This window comes from Prunus avium, chromosome 7 (assembly GCF_965620075.1).
Source record: "Prunus avium chromosome 7, drPruAviu1.hap1.1, whole genome shotgun sequence".
Lineage (NCBI taxonomy): Eukaryota > Viridiplantae > Streptophyta > Magnoliopsida > Rosales > Rosaceae > Prunus > Prunus avium.
The window spans coordinates 28,937,517-28,953,838 of NC_142290.1; the positions used below are offsets into that span (position 1 = coordinate 28,937,517).

General features: G+C 40.9%; 4 protein-coding genes across 8 annotated transcripts; 2 read left to right on the forward strand and 2 right to left on the reverse strand.

Annotated features, from left to right (window-relative positions):
- Positions 1–5,834: 5,834 nt before the first annotated feature.
- Positions 5,835–8,463, forward strand: LOC110761384 (uncharacterized). 2 transcript variants are annotated; one of them, XR_015825615.1, is made up of 3 exons: positions 5,835–7,503; positions 7,700–8,253; positions 8,341–8,463. XR_015825615.1 is itself a non-coding variant. In XM_021963852.2 (2 exons), the coding sequence occupies exon 1, from the start codon at positions 5,880–5,882 to the stop codon at positions 7,476–7,478; it is 1,599 nt and encodes a 532-aa protein (XP_021819544.2). In that variant the 5' UTR covers positions 5,835–5,879; the 3' UTR covers positions 7,479–7,503; positions 7,700–8,463. The 2 variants fall into 2 exon arrangements, 1 of the variants encoding a protein (XP_021819544.2); XM_021963852.2 differs by having other exon boundaries at positions 7,700–8,463.
- Positions 8,049–9,035, reverse strand: LOC110761413 (casparian strip membrane protein 1-like). The gene is made up of 3 exons (XM_021963883.2): positions 8,758–9,035; positions 8,356–8,479; positions 8,049–8,264 (listed from the first exon to the last, which is right to left on the reverse strand). The coding sequence occupies exons 1-3, from the start codon at positions 9,033–9,035 to the stop codon at positions 8,049–8,051; spliced, it is 618 nt and encodes a 205-aa protein (XP_021819575.1).
- Positions 9,036–10,073: 1,038 nt separating this feature from the next.
- LOC110761393 (fission ELM1-like protein (DUF1022)) lies at positions 10,074–13,532 on the reverse strand. 4 transcript variants are annotated; one of them, XR_015825616.1, is made up of 12 exons: positions 13,316–13,532; positions 13,096–13,192; positions 12,850–12,919; positions 12,530–12,626; positions 11,963–12,112; positions 11,754–11,880; positions 11,228–11,340; positions 11,083–11,146; positions 10,872–10,965; positions 10,619–10,677; positions 10,306–10,409; positions 10,074–10,178 (listed from the first exon to the last, which is right to left on the reverse strand). XR_015825616.1 is itself a non-coding variant. In XM_021963872.2 (12 exons), the coding sequence occupies exons 1-11, from the start codon at positions 13,457–13,459 to the stop codon at positions 10,314–10,316; spliced, it is 1,161 nt and encodes a 386-aa protein (XP_021819564.2). In that variant the 5' UTR covers positions 13,460–13,532; the 3' UTR covers positions 10,074–10,178; positions 10,306–10,313. The 4 variants fall into 4 exon arrangements, 3 of the variants coding, with proteins under 3 accessions (XP_021819564.2, XP_021819568.2, XP_021819551.2); XM_021963872.2 differs by having other exon boundaries at positions 10,619–10,727; XM_021963876.2 differs by having other exon boundaries at positions 10,074–10,409.
- Positions 13,533–13,687: 155 nt separating this feature from the next.
- Positions 13,688–16,166, forward strand: LOC110761427 (Cyclophilin-like peptidyl-prolyl cis-trans isomerase family protein). Its single transcript, XM_021963897.2, has 6 exons — positions 13,688–13,827; positions 13,946–14,041; positions 14,124–14,185; positions 14,335–14,468; positions 15,085–15,169; positions 16,006–16,166. The coding sequence occupies exons 1-6, from the start codon at positions 13,756–13,758 to the stop codon at positions 16,049–16,051; spliced, it is 495 nt and encodes a 164-aa protein (XP_021819589.1). The 5' UTR covers positions 13,688–13,755; the 3' UTR covers positions 16,052–16,166.
- The last annotated feature ends 156 nt before the right edge of the window (positions 16,167–16,322 follow it).

Consider the following 16,322-nt stretch of genomic DNA (forward strand, 5'->3'; position numbering starts at 1 on the left):
TGGAGAGAATAAAAGATGAGCAAATCTGAGCATAACTGAATATTTTCCCTACTTTATTTGACTATCGGGCTTGGATATCGGGATTTCGTGAATTTGAGTATGAAAAATTTGGGGGATTTTATATCGTTGATCCAAATAAATAATATCAGTTCCGAAGCACAAAATTCATTTTGTATAAAAAACATTCAAGGAAGATGAAGAAACCGGTGCAAGTGTATGTCACTTCGGTTCTGAAAGCATGCCGGAACCATCTCAATGTCTTCGGCAACACTTCTTCTTCTTCTTCGCCTTCGCCTCCACAACTGAACATCAAAAGAGTAGCAGCTCCTCCTCCTCCTCCTGTCGCTCTTCCACAACTCCCAAGATATAAACCCAAGTGCGACATGACCAGCGAGCTCTTCTCTTCCTACGGTAACCCCTGCCTTGATCTGTTTTACGACGTCTTACCACACGGATACATCGAATGTTAGTCAAGTCATAAGAGTTAGGCAAGTAAGTTAGGCAAGTAAGTTAGGCAAGTCATAATTAGGCAAGTCATAGTTAGGCAAGTCTTAGTTAGGTATGTTTACATTTTCCATGTTTTAGGGAGACACAAATCCTGGAAATGCTCCATGGTTTTGTATACTTGTTTGTAACTAATAGTTACCCTTTCTACATTGTGTATAAATATCTCCATGATAGCAATACAAAGATATAAGGGTGAATTCTCTGCAAAACATCTATTATTCCTCACTCTTTACTCTCTCAATTACACTATATTTGACATGGTATCAGAGCAATCGATTTTGGTTGCCTCTGCATAACCTTATCCTTGCCTAATCTCTACTTACCCTTGCTCATACTTTGCTGCTGTATTGCTCCTACCTCTACCCTTGCCTTGCCTCTACACTTTGCTGAAAATTGTGCTCTTGTTTGCTGAAGTTCTAAGCTATCTTCCGCTGCATCTCTTTACCTCTTTCCTGTACCAATTTTCCAGCACCAACTTTTCCTCTTCCCAGCATCAATCTCTTCACCTATTTACCTCATGGAAGACACCACCAACTCCACTGCCGACTCCTCTAAGATCGACTCCACCAAAAGCGACTCCACAACTCCACCACTCCGGTCCTCTCATGATTACTCTCAAATTACTCCTGATAAGTTGGATGGGTCCAACTATCCTGCATGGTCTCGTAGTGTTCGCTTGGCCATCACTGCTCGTCGTATGGCTGGTTTCATTAATGGTAAAAAAATTGCACCTGCCATTGATGATCCTAGCTATGAAACTTGGGATGAAGACAACTGTTTGGTGCAGTCATGGCTCCTCAATTCCATGACCAAAAATGTACGTGCCTTATTTGACCATTGCTCAACGGCTTATGCGGTGTGGGATGCATCTCGGAAGACTTACACTGTTACTCAGAATAGCTCCAAGTTGTACCAACTCCGTCGCCAGTCCGTCACCACCTCTCAAAATGGTGAGCCTGTGAATGTCTTCTATGAAAAGTTACACATCATATGGCAGGAAATTGACAGCCTCCGTCCCTGCAAACATACCAATCCCGATGATGTGGCTCTTCATCAACAAGCACTTGAAGTTGAACGTGTGTACGATTTTTTGGGAGGACTCGATCCCAACTTTGATTCCGTTCGTAGTCGGATTCTTGCTATGAACCCGCTTCCAGCAGTCATTGAAGCTTATGCACTTGTGGTAGAAGAAGATAACCGACAATCCTCCATGCTTGGCGGGGGAAGTGCAATGGCCGTCAAGCCCTATCGACCACCACACCGTACGTCCTCCGGATTTCCCCCCCGGGGTCCCAAAACTGACGATGCAAAGGGAACTCAGAAGTGCACTCATTGTGGTGGTAATCATCTTGTTGAGAAGTGCTTTAAGCTTCATGGTTATCCTGAGTGGTGGGATGCTCTCAAGTCCCGCAACAAAACTCCCAAGGCAGCATGTGTTATAACTACCGATGCTTCTCCATCTTCCACTCTACTTTCTGACTCCGAATCAGGTACACGACCCACTACATGGATAATTGATACAGGTGCCACTGATCATATGACTTTTGACTCTACTATGTTTTCCACATTATCTTCTAAGTCTTGTCATCCATACATTACTAGTGCCAATGGAGTTCCTTCTAATGTTGCTGGTGAAGGAACTATATCACTTTCCCCTTCCTTATCTTTATCTCATACACTACTTGTTCCCTCCATCAATTGCAATTTGCTGTCTGTTGGAAAATTACTTGACTCACATAATTGTTATGCCACATTCTATCCTTCCCATTGTATTTTTCAGGACCTCACGACTCACGCGACGATTGGGCATGGTAAACGAAGAGGGGGGTTGTATTCCTTGACGGTATCTCCACCACCAAGGGCAGCTCATACTCATAGTTCCAGCTCACAAGCTCGAAATCAACACCAGATTTGGCTCTGGCATCGTCGTCTAGGGCATCCATCATTTGGCTATCTTCAACGTTTGTTTCCGTCTTTGTTTCGTGGCTTAGATAATCACCAGTTTCAGTGTGAAACCTGTGTATTGGCCAAAAGCCATCGAACTGTTTTTCCCTTAAGTGATAATAAGACAGAATTTCCTTTTGATTTGGTTCACTCTGATGTTTGGGGTCCTGCTAAAGTCTCTTCCAATGGCAAAAGATGGTTTGTTACATTTATTGACGATTGCACTCGCATGACTTGGGTATACTTACTTGCTCATAAAAGTGATGTTTCCGCTGCAATCCGTGAATTTCATGCTATGATTACCACACAATTCCAAGCCTCCATCAAAGTATTCCGGTCTGATAATGGTGGGGAATATGTGAACAAGGTCTTGGAACAATTTTTTCGAGACCACGGCATCATTCATCAAACCTCCACACCTTTTACTCCACAACAAAATGGTGTCGCAGAGCGAAAGAATCGACAATTACTTGAGGTTGCTCGTGCATACATGCTGGATCAATCGGTCCCTCACTACTTATGGGGACATGCCCTCCTTTCTGCAGTCTATGTCATTAATCGAGTGCCTAGTAGTGTTTTGAAGTTTGAAACTCCACTGAACACCTTGGCTCGTCACGTCTCTCTTCCTACAGTCCTCAAGTTGCCTCCTCGCATATTTGGTTGTGTTGTATATGCTCATGTTCCATCTCATCAAAGAAGTAAACTGGACCCTTGTGCCATTCGTTGTGCGTTCGTTGGGTATGGATCAAATCAAAAAGGATACAAGTGTTACCATCCTCCTACTCGCAAGCTCTTTGTCACTATGGATGCCACATTCCATGAAGATTTATCATACTTTAAAACTGTTACGCCCCCTTCTCTTCAGGGGGAGAGGAGGAATGAAGAGAAGGAAAACAAGGCTCAAGAAGAAAATCAAGTCTGTTCAAAAGCGACCGGTCGCCCGGACCTCAGCGACCGGTCGTCGTGCTCCAACAACACTGAAAATCGTCCTGAAACGACCGGTCGCCTCCCAGAAACGACCGGTCGCTTTTTCACAGAGTCAAAAATGCCGGAAACGACCGGTCGCCTTCCAGAAACGACCGGTCGCTTTTTCACAGAGTCAAAAATGCCGGAAACGACCGGTCGCCTTCCAGAAACGACCGGTCGCTTTTGTACAGATTCAGAAACGACCGGTCGCCCAGAAGCCAGCGACCGGTCGCCGAGACTTGAAACTGGATATCTGGACAGCAATGAAGGTACAGAAACATTATCGTTCTTATTTGGTGAAGATCCCGGAGATGACAATCCAAATGTTTGCTGTGATCAACTACAAAATACAACCCCTTCTTCTCAACCATCGGACCAATCGTCTCGTGATGAAGAAACACTCGAGGTAATTCCCGAACCACCTAATCCTATACCATACACTCTCCCACCTAGGACCACTAGAGGAAAACCCAAACCTCAATATTGTCCTGACCTTGCTGCCAAGTCTAAATATCCCATTAATAACCATGTTTCAACTCATAGATTGTCAAAGTCATATGCATCATTTGTCAATCAATTATCTACTGTATGTGTTCCAAATAAGTGGCAGGATGCTATAACAGATTCCAGATGGGCTGAAGCAATGGCAATTGAAATGGAAGCTCTGGAAAAGAATTCTACATGGGAGATGGTTCAGTTACCACAAGGGATGAAACCAGTTGGATGTCGGTGGATATACACTGTTAAATACAAAGCTGATGGATCCATAGACAGATACAAAGCTCGATTAGTAGCCAAAGGGTATACACAAACATATGGAATTGACTACCATGAGACATTTGCACCTGTTGCCAAGATCAACACTGTTCGTGTTCTAATGTCATTGGCTGCAAATCTTGATTGGCCACTACTGCAGTATGATGTAAAGAATGCGTTCCTTCACGGGGACTTGCAAGAAGAAGTGTATATGGAACCACCACCAGGGATCTCTACGACATTCGGTCCCAACACCGTTTGCAAGCTGAAAAAATCACTATATGGGCTCAAGCAGTCGCCACGAGCTTGGTTTGGAAGATTCACTGATTCCATGAAGCGTTTTGGATACTCTCAGAGTCACTCGGATCACACTTTATTCTTAAAGCGTCGTGGTAACAAACTGACGGCCCTCATCATCTATGTTGATGATATGGTGGTTACCGGTAATAACAATGAAGAAATGAAGAATCTGCAGAAGCTCCTTGCTAGTGAATTTGAGATGAAGGACTTGGGTGAGTTACAATATTTCCTTGGCATAGAAGTTGCTAGATCAAAACATGGCATATTTCTATCCCAACGAAAATATGTGTTAGATTTGCTAACAGAAACTGGAATGCTTGATTGCAAGCCAGCTGACACACCTATTGAGCAGAACCACAAGTTAGGGATGTATCCAGATCAAGTACCCACTGACAAAGAAAGGTATCAAAGGTTAGTTGGGCGACTGATCTATCTGTCACACACACGCCCCGACATAGCTTATGCTGTAAGTATGGTGAGTCAGTTTATGCATCAACCGAGTGAGACACACATGAATGGAGTAACTCGGATTCTGAGGTACTTGAAGGCTGCCCCTGCAAAAGGATTAATGTTCTCCAAACATACACATATGTACCCGGAAGGATACACAGATGCTGATTGGGCAGGATCCATCACAGATAGACGGTCTACATCTGGATACTTTACATTTGTGGGTGGCAACTTAGTCACTTGGAGAAGTAAGAAACAAAAAGTTGTGGCTAGATCAAGTGCTGAAGCAGAATTCAGGGGAATGGCTCAAGGAGTGTGTGAATTGCTCTGGTTACGGAGATTACTGAAGGATCTTGGAGTTAAACCCTTAAAAGCTACAAACTTGTACTGTGACAATAAAGCTGCTATCGAGATAGCACATAACCCAGTACAACACGACCGTACCAAACATGTGGAAGTCGACCGACACTTCATCAAAGAAAAGCTTGAAAGTGGTATAATTAAGTTTCCGTTTGTAAACTCGGAAAACCAACTTGCCGACATTCTGACAAAGGCCGTATCAAGTAAAGTTTTCTATGCCTCACTTGACAAGTTGGGCATGCGTGATATCTTTGCACCAACTTGAGGGGGAGTGTTAGTCAAGTCATAAGAGTTAGGCAAGTAAGTTAGGCAAGTAAGTTAGGCAAGTCATAATTAGGCAAGTCATAGTTAGGCAAGTCTTAGTTAGGTATGTTTACATTTTCCATGTTTTAGGGAGACACAAATCCTGGAAATGCTCCATGGTTTTGTATACTTGTTTGTAACTAATAGTTACCCTTTCTACATTGTGTATAAATATCTCCATGATAGCAATACAAAGATATAAGGGTGAATTCTCTGCAAAACATCTATTATTCCTCACTCTTTACTCTCTCAATTACACTATATTTGACATCGAATACCTCTGTCGTGAAATCATGACGCCGTGCTCCAAAATCGACATGTATCTGAAGCAACTGCTGCCGGTGGCCTGGTCCCACAATCCCCCAACGACCCTTAAGCTCATCTTCAACCTACTAGATAGCCTTGACAAAACCGGAAAAGACCATAGAGACGGCTTCTACACGGCGATGTTTTGGCTCTACCAGAACCACCCTAAGACCCTGGCCTTCAATCTTCCGTCCATCGCCGGGTCCTTCGGAAGTTTAACAACCGCTCTGGATATTCTATCCCAGATCCTGGAAGGCCAAGAACTCTTCTTCCATCTCGATCTCTACTCGGAGATCGAAAAGCCTCCCGGCTTCTCCAGTCCACGTGCTCCGAGTAGAGAAGAGATCCTCGCATGGGCCCGCAAGGCCGTCGAGATGTACCAGTGTGACCCGAATTATCGGATCTTACACGACGGGATTTCGGATCTTTTCTCCGATTGCTTGAAGTCCGATATTCAAAACTTGAACAAACACCATCAGCAACAACAGAGTATCAATGATGACGATGAGGACGAAACGTCTGCTGCTGAGTGCTTGGAGATAACCTCGGCCGGGTTGTCGTGCCCTGACTTCGACTCCGACTTCAACCGCAAAACCTTGCTCTGCGAGAGCATCGCCAAGAAGGTTTTCCTGCGAGAATCTTACCCGGAATACTTAGGTGTTGAGGAGTCGGATTACACCGACAGAGTCCGGCAGCGGCTGATCAAGGAGGTTTTGGTGCCCTTGAGGAAGGCCTTGGAGGACTGTGATCTAGACAAAGATTTCAACAGGTGGGGTTATAAAAAGGAGTCCAAGCGGGAGCCCTGTGCGGTGAAGAAGTATTTGAAGGAAGTGAAAGCAGCCGGCGGTGGCGGCAAGTCGAAGATTGACGCCGGTGCTTTGCTTCCACATGAGATCGCCTGCTATGCGAACGACGGGGACGTCGGCGAAGTGGCCGAGCTTCAGTGGAAGGTAATGGTGAAGCACATCAGAAAGCGGGGCAAGTTCAAAAACTGCTTGGCTGTGTATGACAACTATAGAAATGCGGCGGTGGCGTTGGCAGTGATGATCTCTGAACTGAGTGAAGAGCCATGGAAAGGAAAGTTGATGAATTTCAGTCGAAATCCGCAGATGCATTCGTTACAAGGCGATCTCAAGGCCAAGCTAAAGATTTTGAAGAGGATGGACATGGGGCAGCGGAAGGTTGATTTGGAGTTGGTGTTTGATTCTGTTTTAGAGGTTGCTGTGAAGAATGATTTGAAGCCGAAGCAGATGATCAGGAGGGTGTTCGTGTTCACCAGCTGCGTAGACTTAGATAAGGCTGCCGGCTACGATAGTCGTTCCTACTGCTGGAAGGTGCAGTATGAGGAGATACAGAGAAAGTTCAAGGACAAAGGGTATAAGGTGCCACAGATTGTGTTCTGGAAAGCGAACAACTGCCTGCCTGCATATGCGCCTTATGCACAGCATGGGATGGTGATGATGAACCGCTTCAACGACAATTTGGTCAAGTCCTTCTTGGACAATGACGGGAAAATTGGCCCGGATCATGTCATGGAAGCAGCCATCTCTGACCCCAGATATCAAAATATAGTGGTTGTGGACTGAACCTCTGATCATCATCATCATGATGGTATGTTATAATTTAATTGCTTGCTTCCTATAGCTTAGACTAGCTAGACTTTGTTTGTGTGACTTGGGTAGAGATGCGCCGGTGGCCGCTGATTTTATTCAAGACGCCTTAAATTGATTCCATGAGTGGGGGGGTCAAGTTTCGTGCCCCCAATGTGCTTCTTGATTTTTGATAAATGAGTCCTTGTTTTGTCCAGGTTTGATTCATAGACCATATAGAAGTTCAAAATTCAATTCTTTTGGTGGAGACTTTGGAGAGTTGGAATCAAATTCACGGCAAATGGTGTTTAATTTTTAATTTAAGTTGAAAATTGAAGAGACAAGGAAAAGCAAAACCACCAGTTGACAAAAGGATGCAAGTAGAGAAGAACAGTAAATTCCATTACGATATTTTTTCAATTTGCATTAGACAAAAGTAAATTACATGAACTACAACCAAATTCACACAACAATTGAAAAAGCACTTATGCAGAAAAGCACCAAAACAGAATCACAAACAGCGTTCACAGTCATTTTTGAAGAGCTTTTCCCCTTCCATATCTTGTCTCAATGCTTTCGGAGAGCCAAGGCAGACAGCAGAATCAAGAACAAGAAGGTAACAACTGTAACAAACGAAGCCACCACAGCCCCGCTGACTGTCTTACAGAAATCACCAAACTGGTTGCAGATGGCAAGCCAATTGGAGCTTGAGTTGCCATTGTGAGCCAAGTAGACTATTGCCGTTGCAGCCCCAGCAGCAGAAGTGGCCAGGGTGAGTGCCACCTGTCATGGTCATCATAAGTATTATTATACACAGATTAATTAAATTAATTAATGAGGATTTGAGTATGATTGTGAGGTTAATGAATATTACGACGTCAAGGATGAGGAGCAAGAGCCTTATTCCACTTGCGTGGGGGCGAACAATGGAGACAATGGAGAAGGGAACTGAGAGCACCAAGTAGCCAGCTACAAGTGACATTGCTATGAGGAAAAACCTGCATTGCATGCATGAGTGTGTTAGATAATAGATAGGTTATGCCGCTAAATTGTCAATGGCATCACGGATAGAAACAATTGTTCATCGAATCAATGATTCAGTTTGATAGTCTAACAATGTAACATGCTAATAATGGTTCAAATTATATAAACAATTGTTCATTGAATTAATAGTTCAGATTCACAGTCTAATAACGTCACATGCAAATAATGGTTCAAATTGATAGTCTAACAATGTAAAATGCAAGATTGTAAAGAGAGGTTGAAAGTGATATACTGGAAACTGGGCATGTCATCATAGCTAGCTTCAAACTGGAAGAACTGGGTGAAGAAAGGAAGGTTTTGATCACTTGTTCCCATGATTGCTGCAGCAGCCAGAGCAGCCATTATAGCACCAATCCTCAAAACCACGTCAATTATGGCCATCCCTCTCCTCATCCCTCCCTTCTCTTGCCTTGCAGGGACTGTCAGAATCGCTCCTTTTCCTTTCGATGCGCCGCCTCCGCTGGCCTCATGATGGGGAACATCAATGGTAGTTGAGTCACCGTTCTTCATTTTAGCTAAGAGAGAAACAGGTAAAAGAAATAAGAAGGCTTTGGAGATGAGAATTGCTGAATGGGAGAGACTCAGAAGCTTGTGATGAAAACTGCTTAACATGAGAGGATTTATATAGTGAAGCAAATTATAAGAGATTAGTAGATTAAAATTGGCCATAATACAAATTAATTTGTAATTTAATCAGCTAATGGGAGGCAAAGGAGAGTTGTTGATATGACTTTTTGTTCATAGAGAAAGTGAAGAGGTTTTATCTGGCAGATGGATCAAGTAGTAACCACTTCAATATTATATGTTTTTTTTTTCACAAAAATAAATTAAAATCAAATAATATGTTGTTAAAAGGAGGAGTGGATGGAAAAGTTTGATGATGCATACCATTTGGACTTTCAGCTTTTGATGATATAATGCAGAAGAGGGAAGTTGGATTCTATTAAAAGAGTAATATAATTTAAAAAGTCAAAAGGGCTTCCTAACTAAGAAACTTTATTCTCTTTAATCACTCAACTAAACCACAGCTAGGGCTCCCTAACCCAACAATGAAAAGTGTTGTTTATTTTTTTTTTTGGGTCTGAGAAAAGTGTTGTTTCTGTCATTGTTAAGTGTAAACCACATTATTTGCATACACTTTAAGGTTGTCCAGGGTACCAATATTGTTTTTCCTTTGCATGGATAGCCACATAATATATGCACTCTTTAATTGTCGAGCTCATGTTATGGTGCTGTGTTTGGAACAAAAAAAAAAACAGGAACAATAGCCCATTGTCTCTGCAATCACTCTTGTCACGTGACAAATGAAGTTTATCTCGGTTACAAGAATTCAGGGCCCACCTTATTAAGTGTGGGCCCCACAGAATGTGTTGTAAGCGTAATGCGCTTGCAACGAGGAAGCGGGAAAAGAAAAGAAAGAAAGACTGTTCAAACGCTCTCAAAATTTCAACAACTTAGTTCCTTTCCTTGATGGTGCTTTTAACCACACTTGCAAACAGAAGCAACAAATTTTTTTTGTATCTCTAGGTGAAGAATGTGTCCTTGATCTTGCTTCTTTCATTTGCTCTTTTGATTGAAGAAATTGTTTATGAGCAACACCCTAGGGTCGATCGCAAGATAAAAGCAAATACAAAAGGACGTGCCTTCCCTAACCTTGGGGCACGATACAGCAAAATTTAATACAAAATAATGGTTACATTGGTAAAAGATGAATTGGACAAAACTGGGTCAAACAAACTACTGAAGTAAGCTAGACAAAGGGCTTGGAAAGCTCATTTACCTAAGTTACTATATGCTCCATCCACGCTCAGCAAGTGCCATCTTCACCCGACTGGCGGCCTCTGCTGTGTCATTGAGTGGTGTATAGCTCCAAAACTTGATCATCTACGGAAACAAAAACAGAAAAAGGAAAAAAAAAAAAACTCATATTAATAACCAAAGGTAAACTTTGTTAAGAAAAACCACCCTCTTATTCAAAGAGAGCCTCTTACATCCTTTCTTTCCTCATTTACTAACCAAAAGAGTACGGGATGACCAAAAATTCTTTCACAATAAAACACTGTAATTCTACAACCGTAAGTTGATGGACTTACATCTTCTTTACCAGTGAATGGTCGAACCACTCCTCGTTCCTGCAGGGAGTTCTGGAAGTCTGCGAACTTCCACGTACAGTGTTCAGCACCGATCACATAAACAGGTTTGCTGAAGTGAAAATTATGAACTTCGAGAAATATACAACTCCATACCAAAGAAAGGAATATCTAAAACAACTGTCAATAAGTGACCCTAAATTTCTCCTTTTCAAAAAAGAAAAGAAAAAGTGACCTTCATCATCATCATACTTACCCGGTACTGCAAGCCTCACTCAACATACTGACTGAATCCGCTGTGATGACAAAAGCATCCGCACAGGCTAAATGGCCCATGTGTGGATTACGACCTAAGCAGCAGTATTACATAAAAAAATAAAGTAAAAAACATCAATATTTCCCCTCTTCTGTACACACATAGATATATAAACAGATGCATGTATTCTAAGAATAAGGCAACTAAGTACCTTCACCATCCCAAATGTAGACTTTTGGATTAGTACTGAATTCTTTCATCAAAATTCTGGACAACTGTTGAAAACGTGAACCAGAGAAAGTAAGTATGCATCCATAAAGCCTCTAAAGAATCTACTCTCAAAGGAGCACTAGTACCTTCGCAGGAGTTCTCCTAGAGAAAGATATTCTCACACATCCGCAGCTCCAAAGAACATTCTGCAGCATAGCTGCTAACCTTTTCCCAAGATCGACACCATATGAACAGTTTCCTATGTAAAGAATATGGATGCATTTTGATTATCTTTTAAATAAAAGACATACAGGGAGAAACAGCTTGACCAATGTAAAAATACAAGAGAGGTTCAAAATGTAATTTTAATAAACAGATAACTCTTGAGCTACTGACATATCAACACCAGATCACAAGTACGAAAGATAGCAGTACTCAATAAAACAGTACAACACTAAAAAATGTGAAATCCTAGCAATGTCAGGAATTATATAATCAAACCAAACATTACAGAATGACTTTTGCCGATAATCCTGTAAGCAATTCCATAAAACTAAAAAGCAAATAAAAAGGCAACCACAACATTAAAAATGATATAAATCCATCACAATCATCCCCTTATAAAGATGACAACATGAAAATCATGACGGATTCTTAGATGCAAAATATTACTTGCAGGGCCTCCAATATTAACCACAAGCAAAGGTCTCGGAAGTGGTGCTAATTCAGCATGCCAGGAAGATGCTGCATTCCTAAGTGCAGTGAAATCCGCCTGATGAAGTGCTCCCACTGTGAGAACCTGAAACTCATAGAAGTGAACCTGTCAACACAATTATTCTAGAAAGGCATTTGTACATGTCCTATTCAACCAAGATACTCACCACATTACTGCCAGGTGGTTCACATGGGGTAATCCACCTCTGCAGAAACCAAGGAATTTGTCCCTGTCCCTCCGGAGTCAAAGGGTAATAATCATGGCGAGGAGTTATCACCAAATCAAACCTATTCAGATGCGACCTTGGATGTTGTATCTGAAACATGTTTCCAAAGAGAACTAATAAAATCAGATAATCTAGACCAGCAGTATTTGCATGTGTCAATTCATTACAATCAAATTACATAGTGATCCACAGAAAAACATAATATGATATTGCCATTAATCTCAAAAATCAATTTTTAGCTAAACGTATGATAAATAAATAAGTAAAGAAGCAAAAAATTTATTTTTAAAAAAAGCAGAAAAAAAAATTTCAAAGATAGGTGCTTCTTAAGCAGAAAACGGATAACTTCATAGCGTGTAAAACTTATGCAACAACATCAAATGCACACAGGAAAGAAAAAACACAAGTTGTATATGAACTGCCGTAGTACCTCACTTTGTATATCAGTATTAAGTATTTACCAGCCAAATATATGCAGCTCTTTTTAGGGGGGAATTGAACTTTAACCTGGACAACAAAAACATTTTCTGGAGCTAAATGTTTTATGGCGCTTGAAACAGGAATGGTATCCCGGCCAGATGCAACCACCAGCAATGAGCCGTCTCTGGAGAGAACATGAAGCATGCATGTAGATATGTTTTTTACTAATAAAGAAATTACCAAACAAAATTTGAAATAATTCAAAAACACCTGCATTAAGACTAAAGTAACATCATATATGTTGTATGAGCTTGTGAGGATGATGAACACGAAGCACAAATAATGGAACCCACGTATCTAACTAAAAGACTTAATCATTGAAAAATAGAAAGGAAGTAGCATCATACATGTCAAATGTTTGACGAGCCATTTCTGCAATCTGCTTTGCATCAGCTTCCAAAACATCAGATGAGAGGCCTGAGCTAGAACCATTTTCAGCAGAAAAATGAACTATTAGTTCAAGTTGTTCAACCTTCTTCCCTTCAACTATGAAATCTAAGTGGGCCTCACATAAAATAAAGTACAGTAGAGATAACTTGTTGACAGAATTCACATTGCAATGCAGCATGAAGGACTAATAACAATACAAGTACCTGTTCTTTTAGCAGGAAGAGGCATGAATTTTCTATGGAGAGAAAGTGGAAGCCAGTGAAGCCACTCATTAATTCCTCCTCTTGGCCGAGTAACACGCTGCACAATCACTAATCAATCAATAAAACTAACCAAAAACAATGCTCAAAACCAAGCTAAAACAATATCAAGAGTTTTTTTTTTTGTTTTCTCTTTACAAAAAGATTAAAAATTTATACTCACGTGGAGGGATTGACGACCCCAGAGGCCCAGAGCACGAACCAAACCAATGCTCTGATTCTCTGCACCCGCGAACCCATTTCCGATCACAACAGCTCTTCTGATTCTACTAGCTCGGTGCACCCCACCTTGGAACATCTCCGCCATGCCCAAAAGCCCCAAGGGCTTCAAATCTCTTCAGTCATCATTTCATTTCTCTTCTCTCAGCTCTGAGTCTCCTCTTCTCAGCTGCTCTTCCTCTTCCTCTTTTGCTGCTTGTTCGTCCAAAACCCCCCGAAGCCTTAAACCACGAGTTTGAAACAAACGACAGGTCGTATCTGAGTAACGACATATCGTGCTTTCAGATGTCTGGGTTTATTTACGGGACGAAACGAAACGACTTATTGTAAAACCCTTTCCAAGTTGCCTTTTGCTCAGTCTGTGCGAATCTTGGAGTCTGAAAGATGTGGGCAAGTGCAGAAGGAGGGTCTCCGGAGGTCACTCTAGAAACCTCCATGGGCGCTTTCACTGTTGAGGTAATTTTCTTTCTTCCCAACTTTCTCTTACTTCCCCAGAAGCCAAGCTGAGACTTCAATCCATCAAGTTCGTATTTTGACGTTATTTATTTTTTTTGGAAATCGTTGAAAATCGTAGCTTTACTACAAACACGCACCAAGGACTTGCAGGAACTTCATTGAGCTCTCTCGCAGGGGTTATTATGACAATGTCAAATTCCACAGAATCATCAAGGTTTCAAAATTGGACATTTGCTTTCGTTTTTTGTTTTTTTTGTTTTTTCCTTACTGAAGGTTGAATTGTTAATTGGATTTAGGATTTTATAGTGCAAGGTGGAGATCCCACCGGGACAGGAAGGGGTGGAGAATCCATTTATGGGTATGCTTTGCTTCTTCTTTTATTTATTTATATTTATTATTTAGTTAAACGTTGAAGGCTTTTTATAATAATCTATACCCATTGAAGGGTTGTGGGAAACACTTTTATCATAATTCATAGTTAATGCCTTCTTGTATCATGCGTTTCAGTGCAAAGTTTGAGGATGAGATAAGAACAGAGTTGAAGCATACTGGAGCTGGCATCTTATCTATGGCGAATGCTGGTCCAAATACAAATGGAAGCCAGTTCTTTATCACGCTGGCGCCATGCCCGTCACTGGATGGTAATATAATCTTTACCCAGTAATGTCTAGACTTTGTTTAATCAAACTGGTTTGGTCCTTTTTCTTTATTTTGTTTCATATGTGTTTTGTGCACTATGCCACCTTTTTTTTTACTTAATCTGCATAAAAGTGGTGCTTAGCAGTTACCAGTAAATGTTTTTTGCTTTATGATGGGCTAAGTATACAATGTGGTTGGGTGCACTTCTGACTGTAAATGGCTTTAGCCCATTTTTGCCCAGAAGTTATTTGCATGAGACATCAGTGCATCACTGTGTGAATTATTGAAACGATTGGAAACTGAAAAACAGTTCTTGCCATAATAATTTTATCTGTATGGTACTGGGATTTTTTTTCTGTATGGGAACCTTAGGCTTTGGGTGACAATAAAAACTGGACCACCACCGTTAGGATTCCGCTTGAGCAACACTGTTTACTTGGATTTGTTTGTTACTTACCATTGAGTTATCTCCATTCAAAACTTCATGAAGGGGTTTCGATGGAAGAGTAGGGAAGGCTCTCTCTATTCTTTTGTTCAGTCTTCATCAGTATAATTTTGTGCTGTAAAAATTTGTCTTGCACCAATAACACTTAGCCTTTTGTTTCTGTTTTCATACAGGAAAGCACACAATATTTGGAAGAGTGTGCAAAGGAATGGAAATCATCAAAAGACTCGGCAGTGTCCAAACTGATAATAATGATAGGTATGCCTTCCCTTAGTTGTATTCTTGATGTTTAGTTCACATACATGCCCTCATCGTGTTTACGTTTTATCTGCAAATGAGTATTCATGGTTATACTTTTTGTAAGATATTGGCAATTTTTCTAGGGATTCAGACTGCTAGATCCCCTAAATTGCTCAGCCTGTTGTGGTTCCCTGCACTAAACCAAAGACATGGAGTGAAAATAGGTGACATTGTGACTTGTAAAATCTGCTAAAGGAATCTGATGTGGTTTGAGTAAAATTTTATGAGAAGTGAAGGGAGAAAATGAGATGTCAAGCGATGATGTTATATATTCGAGAAAGTTAGGCTATTGATTATTTTCTTTTTTGGATTCAATTTTGTGGTACAATGTCTTCACTGGTCAAGCTTGTCGATATTTTGAAAAGGATGCTGGAAAAATTATAAAATGTGTCATTAGTTAAGAGTTATCAATTGCAAAGCTTTTGTTCACTTATAAAAGATGCTGGGAGAATTGATAATTGTCATTAGTTGGAATATCTTGCCCAATGTACTCAATCTTTATTTATGACCATTAACATGAAACTCTCCATTTGTCCGCACAAATTCGTAGTTAATAGATTTAATGTGTGTTTAGGCAAGTACGCATTGTGGCACCTTATCATGGCTTTGGATTGTGGAATCATATTCCGCCATACATGCATCCTTAACATGCCTAGATTTGTAAAGTTTGCCATTCATGGCACAGGGTCTACACTATCTAATTGTTGCTCCTTTTCACTGTACTTTTTAGAAGACTTTAGTTTGTGTTATTTGTCGAAAACTCTATTTAACATGTGCTTTTGTCCGAAATACAGGCCGGTGCATGATGTGAAGATACTGCGGACATCTGTCAAAGATTAGACATTGCAAAGCTGCTGTCAGAGATAAAAAGCCAAAGAGCTGCAACAAGTTAATTGGATATTTGTATTAACTCAGAACTATGATGATCAATGTATTTCAGTTTCTTACAAGGATACTAACAGTGAAAAATTCTGGATTTAAACCTTATGTGGAACCTCATGAATTTTGCTGATATTTCTGAAGCTGTTTAAAAAATTTCCCCGACTTGAATTTTATACCTTTGAAGATTACTTCTACACAAGAAGTTTTCTACTTTTAGGAACCAAAAAGG